Below are 13,078 nucleotides of genomic sequence, written 5' to 3'. Positions count from 1 at the left end.
CCTACCCAAATGTTTACATTTGAGTTGGACATAGAAATTAAGAATTAAACAAAATAAGAAAATTGAAGATAATAATAGAGTGAAGTAGTTAATTTTCATATTATAAAATATTTCAATTGTGATTTACTCTTTGGAGACTGGAAAGATCAAAAACAATATGGCTTTTGTGACATTAGTAATCTTCGATTTCTTGTGTGCTCTATATAGTTGGGACACCATAGTTTTGCCTTGCCCCCAGATATTTTTATAGTAACTTCCACTTTCCTCAACTAGTCAACTATCAGTATTACTCATTAGTCATTAGTAGTGTGTTTATATTTGTACACAGTGTTAACGTGTAATGCAACAAAGCCACGCAGGTCTTTCATATATTTTACTATTTTAAATCCATGGAACTTGATGATTTTAAGAAGCATTGTACACATTCACGTCCAATAATTACATCCTTTTTATTTAACGAAAAATACTGTATTGTCTAAATTTATTATCAAAATTATTCCAAATATCACATATGATCATGATTTAATCAATATAAATATATTAGTTCATCAATATAAACATTCCAATATCTCGATATCTTGGTTTATGTTTAATCGAAAATATGATATCTCATATTTGTTTTATATATGATTCATATCTAAGCGGAAAATTAAAATATAATAACATATGTGTTCTCAGATATGAGTATTTATATTCCCGCTCAGATTAAGTCTCATAATATATGAAATTATTCTAGTCAAATATCTGAATATAATAAAGGATTCGTATTTGATCTGGACTCATATGTAGATTATATTTTTAATTCGTTACATTTTTAAGCAAATATTCATTATTATATATGTTTTTAATTTCCTTATCTAACTTTAAATTTTCACAAAAAATAAATATTCACCGTGACTATCAATGCATTAATTCATATATATTTAATAAATTATACATGTATCATGTTTAATTCATAATTATTATTTATGTTCTTACAACATTATGTTTATTTTAGATTTAGATAATTATTCAAATTGTTGAAATAATAATGATAATTGATAACTAATATTAATGGATCAAATTCGGAGAATCGTAACGGTTATAATAAAAAAAATGATATTTTGTGACCACTGCATGCATATGATTTAAGCATCAAATTAATTAGAGGCATCCAAATTTAGCACCTTCAGTTTAATTTTGTTATTAATGATAACTTTAATTTTGTTGTTAATGAAAACTTGATGATCGTCGCTTTTCTTTTTTGTAGTAGTTTTCTTTTTCGTAGTAGTGGAATTAAAGCAAAGAAACACATCAATAAATATGAACTCCCACTAGGAGGATCATCCGTGGAGCGAGTTTGCATTTGACATGCATTAATATTTGAATATCCTAATCATTAACTAAGCTCAACAATCTAATCAGATCTGGCAAGTGCATTCATCTTTTAGCCGATCACACGAATCTTTGTCAAAATCATATTTGAATATCTGCTGTGTTTTACTCCACAAAAAGCTTATAATATTGTGCATGTATCCTTTACCCTTGAGTATTATAATTATCTCCATCATCTTCTAAATTATACTTAAATATTTAAGTGGGACGTTGATAACTTTTAATTAAAACACACTGAGAATAATCAAATGGTTAAGAGTAATCTCCAAGTGCATGCATTTTCCATCTCTATAAGTAGAGCAAAGCCGTCCCTAAGCTACTCCATCAAATTCATAACTCTCTTCTACTCATACTAGTTAATATCAACACACATAGTCCATATATTTATACATGGATAAATTTCAAGATCAGGCAGCTTTGAGCTGTGAATTAAGTATCAAAAGAGCCAGAAACATTGAATTCAATTCCATGGGGAGCTTGTTCGTGAGATGCTACATGTCTGCAGGAAACAAGAACAGAGTTCAATTCGAGACCAGAGAAGTATCATCATCAAATATGGCGTGGAACCAATCTTTCTCTTTAGATTGTTTTGGAACCAAAGAGTCTATGAGCAGCATGGTATCTGAAGGAACTGTGATGTTTGAGCTTAGATGGAGGAGCAGAACTTCAATTTTCGGAAGAAGAAGAAAGTCACACCTCCTAGCAAAAGCGGAGGTACCATGGAGAACTGTTTATGAGTCATCGACGATGGATAGAGAGAAATGGATTGTAATGAATTCGAGAAAGAGTTTAGCAGACGGTGTGAAGCCTCCGGCTGTGCAAATCGGAATCAAACTTGGCGGGCCTCTACCAGCAATCCCAAAGGCCATGAGACAAAATAGAAGATGTGGCGAAAAATGTGAATGTAAAAATTGTGTCACCTGTGAATTATTTGCACTAGATGCTGCTTTGGAGTTCTTTTAAGAAACGGAGATACCCTGTAGTTAATTATTTAGGAGGAACAATTAGATGCAATGTAAAGTATATTTGATTGTTTGAAAGAAATTATAATTTTTTCCCGCTTACTACCTTTAATTTACTAAATTTCTTCTCTAAATTATATTAATATTCCCTTAGTTTAGTAAGTGTTACTATTACTTTTTATATGAAATTTGAGATGGAAAAAACATGTTTCTACACATTTTTTTTTAAAATTTCTTTTATGAATAAAAGTATAGTCTAGCCCAATGCCGGAATATTCTAGCCCAGAGTGTTCTCAAAATCAGAGTGCAAGAGTTGTTCCAGCCTCCTTACCTTTGTGTGGAAGATCACTGATCCGAATTACCCAGCTCAGTTAAATTATGAAAAGATTTCACCAAATGGGATCGGGTTCCAGACTGTATGTCGACACGTTCCTGCTGCAACAATGTTAGACAAAACTTTTTTGGTGTTCAAAACCTAATAGATAACTTGTAAATAATTAGTCTCGATTATTTGTAATCTTAATTTTGCAACTAATGAAGACCCCGACGTTGTTTTCTTATTAAGTCTGATGTTTCAAGTTTCAACCAACTTATCAGGTTTTAGTGCTTGGGCAGCGAGCGCAGGAACCCATCGAAGTCTATGGCAAGGTAAAAATGTCAGAACAAAAGCAATAGAAGTTGGCAAAAATGCAAATAACATATAGAATTAATTAAATAACATAAAGAGACATCCAACATACAAGGAGTATACTAACTCAGATGCTTGTATGTTTCTGACCATGTATTGTATTTATTGGACGTGATTACATTTTTGCCATTTAAACCTAGCCATATGTTTTTGTTGCTGATAATAATGTAGATCATGATAAGATACTTATAGATCCCCACTGCAATTCTAGTAGGATTCTACAAATTATTAATACAATTTATAGAAGAAAGTAACTTTAGGGAAAGCGGATCACACAAGTCCTTGTCAAATCATTTGCTGCATTTCACTCAAAACAAATCATGCATACAAGATTGTGTCTATGTGCACATATTTTGTCTTAAATTTTAAATATTTCAGATTTGAGCTGTCATTTCAAATTCTATTTAAATATGAAATTCAAATTCAATTTTTTCTCTATATTCAAACATGTCACTTTATCAAATTCATAATTTGAAATGATATCTAAATTCTTAAATAGATCGTATATTAAACATATTAATGAAATTTTATAAAGCAAAATCTTGTAAGGTATATTAAAATAACTAAAATAGGACGAAGACGGTACTACACTTGTACTTTAATTATTTAGATGACACCCACACTGATCAAGTGGCTAAAAAGTAATGTTGAGAGTGGATATGCATGTCTTCTCTACACAATATAAGTACAACAAAAGGATTCCGAATGTATCAAAAGATAATAGGACGAATATATAAAAATAGGGTCCTGGTCCCGACGATCGGTTATCAGGAACATGTTATTTAACACACACTTCCAGGGTCGTCGGATCTCTATTTCAGGGATCCAGATTAAAACTTCGTTTTTTAAGTATTGCTATAATTTCCGCGGATAAGGACTTCCCTATCCGCGGAAAATTTCCACGGATTGTCATGGACCAAAACCCATAAAAATATATATGTGGTACGTATTATATTTACTTTTTCGATATAAAATAGCTCAATTGTGATTTACTCTTTGGAAACTGGAAAGATCAAAAACAATATGGCTTTTGTGAAATTCGATTCTTGTGTGCTCTCTATAGTTGGGACTCCATTAGAGTTTTGCCTTGCCCCAGATATTATAGTAACTTCCATTTACATCAACTAGTCAACTATTTAGTATTAGGGATGTTTTTATATCTGTACACACCGTTTATAACGTGTAATGCACCAGTTAAAGCCGCGCAGTTCTTTTATACATTTAACTATTTTAAATCCATGAAATTGGATAATTTCAAGAGCCTACATATTTTGTAGACATTCATATATTCAATTTTAAATTCATGAAATTGGATAATTTTAAGAATCATAAGTTAACATATTTTATACACATTCACGTCCAATAATTACAGCCCATTTATTTTATGAAAAATATGTATCATTCAGGTTTATTATCAAAATTATTCTAAATATCACATATGATGGTTTAATTGATATAACTAATTCATTAATATAAACATTCTAATATCTCCCTACCTCGATTTATGTTTAACTTGAAAATATGATATCTCATATTTGTTTTATATATAATTTATATCTAGCTGTTAAATTCGAATAAAACATAATTTCAAGTATGTATATTTAGGCCAACATTTCAGGGAAGGACTCCTTATGTAGAGTTACATAGTACACCATTGCAAATTATCAATTTTATTATAAATTGTATTATAGAATACATATAAAACGTGATTATAATATAGGATACTATAACAAATATATGTTTTAAGTAATTTAACACTTAAAATTTGATGAAAAAAGTATATTTTCGAAATTGATTCTACAACAGAATAATTATGGATGATTATTATTCTGTTATAGAATCTTGTTGAGATATTGCATAATTTTAGATGATTTATGGAATAAAAAAATTGTATAACTTAGTTTTTTGTTTAATAATCAAAATTTGTAATTATATTACATAAAAAATATAATAGAATATATATTATGTCTATATTTATAATAATGTGTTATGTAACTCCATATAAGAGGGTATATTATGGAGTGCTACCCTGTATATTTATATCCTGCTTAGATTAGATCTCATAGTATATTTATGTACTGATTCTAGCTAGTTGAATATCCAAATATAATCAATGATTATATCCTTAACTCATTAAATTTTAAAGTAAATAATCACTATTATATAAATTTTTAATTTGCTTATCTAGGTTTAAATTTTCACAAAAAATGAATATACAGTGTGATTCATTAATTATCATTGTATATTCTTAATAAATTATACGTATATCATTTTTGTTGCATAAGTATTAATTATGTTTTGGCGGTATTAAGTTAATTAACTTAGACAAGAAAATTATTTGAATAGTTGAAATACTAATGATATTTAATACTAGTGGATCAATTCGATGAATTACAAACTACGTAACCATGATATTTACTTATATCCGATTTAGATTCGGATATCAAATATTAAAAATTGATTTATATTTGAATAAAATAATCTCGAATTCAAATCTGAATACACTAAGAATAAAATGATCCAATATTTCAACATAGTTGTCTGGTTTCACCTATCATTTTATAGTCTCTGGGTTCAAGGTTGGTTGCTGCATATATATTTTGTGACCGCTGCATATTTATTTAAGCATCAAACTAATTAGAGCCCTCCAAATTTAGCACCTTAAACATGAGTTTAATTTTGTTGTTAATGATCACCTGATGCTCCTCGCTTATCTCTTTTTGTAGTAGTTTTCTTTTTTGTAGTAGTGGAATTAAAGCAAGGAAACACGTATGAACTCCCACTAGAAGGATCATCCGTGGAGTTTGCATTTGACATGAATATTTGAATATCCAGTCATTAATTAAGCTCAACAATCTAATCAAATCTAGCAAATGTTATTCATCTTTTAGCCGATCACACGAATCCTTGTCAAAATCATTTTTGAATACCTGTTGTGTTTCACTCCACGAAAAACTTATAATATGGTGCATGTATCTTTTACCTTGAGTATTATAACAATCTCCAAGACTCCAACATCTTGTAAAGTATACTAAAGTATTTGAGTGGGACGTTGATAACTTCAAATTATTTAAAACAAACAGAGACTAATCAAATGGCTAAAAGTAATCTCCAAGTGCATGCATTTTCTATCTCTATAAGTAGAGCAAAGCTGTCCATAAGCTACTCCATCAAATTCATATATAACTCTCTTCTACTCATACTAATATCAACAAACACACATAATCCATATAATTATACATGGATAAATTTCAAGATCAAGCAGCTTTGAGCTGTGAATTAAGTATCAAAAAAGCCAGAAACATCGAATTTAATTCCACGGGGAGCTTGTTCGTGAGATGTTACATGTCTGCAGGAAACAAGAATAGAGTTCGATTCGAGACCAGAGAAGTATCATCATCAAATATGGCGTGGAACCAATCTTTCTCCTTAGATTGTTTCGGAACCAAAGAGTGTATGAGCAGCATGCTCTCTGAAGGAACCGTGAGCTTTGAGCTTAGATGGAGGAGCAGAATTTCAATTTTCGGAAGAAGAAAGTCACAGCTCCTAGGAAAATCGGAGGTACCGTGGAGAACTGTTTACGAGTCGTCAACGATGGATACTGAGAAATGGATTGTAATGAATTCGAGAAAGAGTTTAGCAGACGGTGTGAAGCCTCCGGCTGTGCAAATCGGAATGAAAGTTGGCGGAGCTCTGCCAGCAATTTCAAAGGCCATTAGACAAACTAAAAGATGTGGCGAAAAATGCGAATGTAAAGATTGTGTCAACTGTGACTTATTTGCAATTGATGCTGCTTTGGAGTTCTTTTAAGAAAAGGAGACACCCATAGTTAATTAGTTAGGATGCAGAATCATTTGCAAATGTTAAATATGAGATTGTTTGAAAGAAATGATTTTTTTTTTCCTATTTGCTGTCAATTTATCAAACGAGTTGTTTGGTTGGTTATGATTAATGAGCTCGATTAACAGGAATTGAAATCTATATTTGTAGTAGTCATTTTGTGGTACGGAATGAGAATCCATTTCTAGTTGATAAGTAAATCATTTCTTCCAACGGGTCCTGATACCTGACAATTGATTGTCAGGGACAGATTATTTAACACACACTTTCAGGGGCGTCGGATCAATATTTCAAGAGTCCAGATTAAAAGTTCGTTTTTTTAAGTATCCGTGGAAATTTTCCGCGGATAGGAAAAAATTATAGCGGATACTTAAAAAAACAAGTTTCAATTCATACCCTTGAAATACAGATCTAATGATAATGGAGCTGTGTGTTAGATAAAGCCTCCTGACAATCAGTTGTCACGGACCAAAACCCTTCTTCCAAATCATTTGCAATACTCATCTTCATATCCCTGGTTCTCATTCCTGTCTATCATCCAAAAGTCTTGATCTACTTTCTCTCCATATCACATTATTATTGTTCTCTTTAATCCTTTTTAAAAATCAAATCATTTCAAAAAGAATAGTCTGTTATAAGAATTGTAGGACAGGTATTCTGCTTCGGGTAAAATATCCCTCGTTCTCATTCCTATACTGTTCTTTTAAAATCTTTTTAAAAATCAAACCATTTCAAAAAGGATAGTCTGTTATAATCTCCCTCTAGTAAAAAGAAGTATACAGAAAATCTAGCAATTACGCTACATGATCAACTGCACAATTTTCAGATGTTTATGAACATAATTCTTAGATGGGTTTTTCTAGGAGTTGTTACATTTCCGGCCATAGAAATTTAAATGTCTTACGAAGAGCATGAATATATGAAAACAACACAACGGCGAAAATAAGAAGTGCTCACTTATATTTTATTCTAGCCCAGAGTATTCTCAAAATCTAGTAGATAACTTGTACTACTTAATTAGTCTGGATTATTTGGAATCTTGATTTTGCAACTAATGAAGACCCCAACGTTGCTTTCTTATTAAGTCTAATGTGTCGACCAACTCATCGGGTTTTAGTGCTAAGGGCAGCTCCGGTGCATGTGAGCTCAATTGCTTGTTCCGAGATTATTTATATGGAGCATAAGATTTATTTGAAAACTTACTCTAATACTTAAAATTTTAGAAGTATTAGTTTTCTGCATGACAACAGAGCCAATCACATTTTGAATGCTCTTCAGGAACCCATCGAACTCTCGGCAATGTAACAATGTCAAAACCTAGTGCAATGGAAGTTGGCAAAAATGTAAATAACATAGGGAAATTAAATAACTTATTTCGTTTGGCTTAAATTTTTTTACAAGAACTTGTTTAAGGAAAAATTTCGTATTTATATAGTTTTTAGTTTGAGATGTTTAATACTAAGTTTTAACTTTCCATATATATGAAAATACATTATGCGTTTTCAAAAAAGAAGTATAAATTTTACTCAAAAAAAAGAAAAAGTATAAATGTATAAAATTTTCAAAATAATTGACTTATTTCTCAAAAATAAGAAACATGATCGACCAGTGGTGTATATAATGATAAGCGGTATACCTAGATGCTTGTATGTTTCTGACCATGTATTCATGTACTTGTTCGACTTGATTATATTTTTGCCGTTTAAAGTTAGCCATATATTTTTGTTGTTGAAAATAATGTAGATAATAGATACTTAGAGCATCTCCAAGAGCCTCCTTGTTGACTCCTAAATATAATATAAAAAATGTGGCTCTTAGTAATTTAGGACAAAGTTAAGAGTGTAAACTCCAACAGTACTCTCTACATCTCTTCTTTATTTCATATTTTATTCATATATTGGGCTCCACTATAACAAAAGAGAGGGAAAGATGGAGGTTGATTGGAGGGAAAGATTTTTTTATTGTGAAAAAATAAGTTAGGAGCCATGTGGTGGCTCTTAACTTTGAGGAGAGAGGAGAGAGAAACAAGAGGCTCTTAAGATTTAAGAGCCACTTAAGAGTCTCTTGGAGCAACATTTTGCTTCTCCCTCCTCAAATCTCAAGTTAGGAGCCTAAATGAAGAGCCTCTTGGAGATGCTCTTATAGATCCCCACTGCAATTCTAGATAGATTATCTATCAGTTATATGGCTTGAACACTCTTCAAAATTATTAAATGTAATTTATAGAACAAAGTAGCTAGCTTTACGGAAAGCGGATCACACAAGTCATTGTCAAAATCTCATTTCCTGCATTTCACACCACACAAATCATATAATATTAAACATATTAGTGAAGTTTTTTAAAGCAAAATCTTGTAAGATATATTTAAAAAACTAAAATAGGACGAAGACGGTACTGCACTTGTAACTTAGTACTGATTATTTAAATGACACCTTGACTCATCAAGTGGCGAAAGGTAATCTTCACAGTGGATATGCATGTCTTCTCCGGAATGTATAGAAGTAAAACAAAAGGATTTCAAATTTATCAAAAACTTCTTAGGATAAAACGTTTAATTTTTGAGTGAAGTTACACGGGCCGTTCTTTTTATTAGTTTATAGAAGTATGTGTTCAGAAGTAATTTCAAAATATAATACATAAATAAGATATTTTTTATATGCAGTTTTATTACTGAATCTTAACTAATACTATAAATATGATAGAAGTTTTTAGAATTTTCTGATTAATAATTTTCTCACTAATACTATAAATATGATAGAAGTTTTTAGAATTTTCTGATTAATAGTTTTCTCTTGAATATGACTCATATAAAATAGCTCAACAGTGCTTTACTCATTGGAAACTGGAAAGATAAAAAACAATATGGCTTTTGTGAAATTCGATTTCTTATGTGCTGTATGTAGTTGGGACTCCATTATATTTTTACCTTGCCCCCAGATATTATATATATTAACTTCCATTTTCATCAACTAGTCAACTATTAGTATCAGTGGTGTGTTTATATTTCTATTTCTACTCGATGTTAACGTGTAATGCAACATCGCCACGCAGATCTTCCATGCATTTACTTATTTTTAATCCATGTAATTGGATAATTTTAAGAACGGCATGAAATTGTATTCTAAAAATCAGACAGAATTTTAATTTAAATAGGAAACGGCATGAAATTGTATTCTAAAAATCAGACAGAATTTTAATTTAAATAGGAATATAATTGACAAATTATTAAAAAATAAAACGAAAATTTTGTAACTGAATACTAATTGTCGACAACATAAGCTAGCAAATATTTAAGCATATCAAGAAAAGAAAATATGCTTGATATTAAAAAAGCAACTGTATTTTGATCAATATATTTTATAAAGAAGCATGAAAAACTTAAGAAATAATGAATCAGAAATTTTAAAAATGACTTTGTAGATAAGGATGCAGTAAACTTACACATCCCCCACTACATGGATTGCCCAGGGATCACAAAGATGACAATCTTTTGACTTTACAAAACATAATTTTAATGGATTCTAGCTAGTGCCTGTTTATCTTCAGCCCGATCACACAGATTCTTAACAAAATCTCATTTTGTGAATTTCAGTCCACATGAACATATAAATATTTTATCATATCAGCATATTTGGATCCTATCAAGTATGATAAGCCAAAATCTTGATCAAGGACAAGTTGACAACACCTTTTAGTTATTTTAAATTAGGGGCGAGCAGGAAAAACCGAAACCGCAAAAAAAACCTAAAAAAACCGAAAAACCACACCGGAAAAAACCAAACCGCAAATAAAACCGAAAATAACCGAGATAAAAAATCGAAATTAGTGGTGCGGTTTTATTTTCGGTTTTATGCTAAAACCGCACCGAAATTAACCGAACCGAAATATATATATATATATATATATTAATAATATTAATAAAGCACCTTAGTCATTTTAAAACTTCACATCTAATTTTATATGGAGGTTCTGCTTCCATACTTGCATACTTGCTGAGTCACTTAAATAACTGGGCACCCAAATATTTGGAGGAGCGCTTGATCGAAAACTAGAGCTATTGTGATTTGCCACAAAGCAGAAATATTTCTGTTGTTAATCTGCTAATCAAATTTTATTATGAAACCTATTCTACTTTTTTTATTTATGTACTTTTTGAAAACTTTTTATTTGAATTTCATGATTAGTTGATTTTGGGTAATTTTATTGACTTGACATCATCTAATTTCTTGTCAAAATATGTATGTTTTAGTTTTTATTGTGTATTAAAGTTTTTTAGATGAAAGTATGTAATGTTTCCCATATCCTCGTATAGAAACAATAATAAATAGTAACCGAACATATTGCACATATTCACGAAAATTTTATATTTTTTTTAAAAAATCACTATGCACAAGAGTAGCAAATAATAGTGGAAAAACCGGAAAAAAACCGCAACCGACTAATGGTTAACCGCAACCGAAAAACCGTTTTAATTGGTGCGGTTACGGTTAATGATGATTAACCGAACCGAACCGCATTCATCGGTTTGGTAACGGTTAATGTCCGGAACCGCACCAAACCGCACCATGCACACCCCTATTTTAAATGACACCAAGACTAATCAAGTGGCTAATTACTAACTGTAATCTCTCTATATATACTACAAAGTACTCCCTCAACTTCATCAAATTCATAACTCTCTTTCACTCACTCGTACAAAAGCATAAGCAAAAATTATTAACCAGTTTATATAATCTTGCATGGATAAATTTCAAGATCAAGCAGCTATTAGCTGTGAGCTAAGTGTCATCAGAGCTAGAAATGCCGATCTTATTCCCACAGGAAGCAGCTTTTTCGTAAGATGCTACATGTCAGCAGGAAACAAGAACAGAGTCCGATTCCAGAGCCGAGAAGTGTCATCTTCAAATATGGTGTGGAACCAGTCTTTCTCCTTAGATTGTTTTGGAACCAAAGAGTCTATGAGGAGCATGCTATTAGAAGGAACTGTGATTTTTGAACTTAGATGCAGGAGCGGAATTTCATTCTTTGGAAGAACCCGAAAGTCACAGCTCTTGGGGAAGGCCGAAGTTCCTTGGAAAACTGTTTTGGAATCGTCGACGATGGATGTTGAGAAATGGGTTGTGATGGAAACGGGGAAGAGGTTGCCTGATGGTGTGAAGCCTCCTGCTGTGCAGATTGGAATGAAAGTTGACGGAGCTGTTATACCAGTTGCAACAAAGGCTGTGAAACAGAGGAAGAGTTGCGGTGATGGATGTCAGTGTAAAAGTTGTTTAAATTGTGAACTTTTTGCACTGGATGGTGCTTTGGAGTTCTCTTGTTAGAAGAGGGGAAGCGATCAGTTGTAGTTTGCTAATTAGCTAGAGACACAAATGTAAACTGTTAAATTGATTGAAGAAAAATCTGGATTTATTTTCTTTTGAAATTGATTTGCATTGGTGTATACAAATTGGTTATATCTTTGCCTTGATATCAGTTAATCTTAATCTTAAACTTATTATAATTTGTATGACTTCATTTTGAATTCTGAACTATATTTTCCTTTATTAAAGAAAAGGAATACATAAATTGCCTACAGAAATGCGCCAGACTCCTGACAAGCGATTGATGCAATCATCTTTCATCCGTTTTTATTGATTAAAGCTTTAGCCGTGAAATGCGTTTATGTGAACAAATGACTGCGTCATCCTAGGGTTTTTATCTTCCCGTGATTAAAAAAAAGTTCAAAAATGGTTACGAACAATTGCCTTTTTCAGGGACCAGTTTCCTGAAGAAATTACTCTCACAATCAGTCTTGCACACACACTTTAACAGATCAGTAAAATTCTTCAGCGAACAAGCCAACAAGTAAAAATTGAAGTTTAAAACGACACCCCTGTCTGAAATCAAAAATTGCCTACAAAATATAATCGCACTCATACTTCTACTTTAATGACATGGAATTAGCTACTTTCCATTGAGCTGCAGCTTATATACATGTGTGACCATACCTGCACTAACTTGTAGTTTTGTCCTATGGAGATCACTTTGAGCCATTCGAATGTAGCTGTACTATTAGGAAACATGAGGTTGTTTGCTGCTGCTTTTCTCTGGATAAGTATGCGCGTTTTTTGTATGTATAAATTTAGAAACGAAGATACTCGTATATATTCCACTGCAAGGATTACCTTAGGGGTTTTGCCTCAACAAGATCTTGTAAAATCACAATAAAATCCA

The 13,078-nt window shown here is 31.4% G+C and overlaps 3 protein-coding genes across 3 annotated transcripts; all 3 read left to right on the top strand.

Moving 5' to 3' along the window:
• The first annotated feature begins 1,764 nt into the window (after window positions 1-1,764).
• LOC108200174 (uncharacterized) lies at window positions 1,765-2,337 on the top strand. Its single transcript, XM_017368224.2, has one exon. It carries the CDS (start codon window positions 1,765-1,767, stop codon window positions 2,335-2,337), a length of 573 nt encoding a protein of 190 aa, XP_017223713.1.
• Window positions 2,338-6,264: 3,927 nt separating this feature from the next.
• LOC108223230 (uncharacterized) lies at window positions 6,265-6,834 on the top strand. The gene has a single exon (XM_017397380.1). It carries the CDS (start codon window positions 6,265-6,267, stop codon window positions 6,832-6,834), a length of 570 nt encoding a protein of 189 aa, XP_017252869.1.
• Window positions 6,835-11,604: 4,770 nt separating this feature from the next.
• On the top strand, window positions 11,605-12,186 carry LOC108197779 (uncharacterized). The gene has a single exon (XM_017365482.2). It carries the CDS (start codon window positions 11,605-11,607, stop codon window positions 12,184-12,186), a length of 582 nt encoding a protein of 193 aa, XP_017220971.1.
• Window positions 12,187-13,078: the final 892 nt, after the last annotated feature.

This window comes from Daucus carota, chromosome 1 (genome assembly GCF_001625215.2).
Source record: "Daucus carota subsp. sativus chromosome 1, DH1 v3.0, whole genome shotgun sequence".
NCBI lineage: Eukaryota > Viridiplantae > Streptophyta > Magnoliopsida > Apiales > Apiaceae > Daucus > Daucus carota.
Note: the sequence above shows the minus strand (reverse complement) of the source record. Positions and strands in the feature narration are given on the sequence as shown.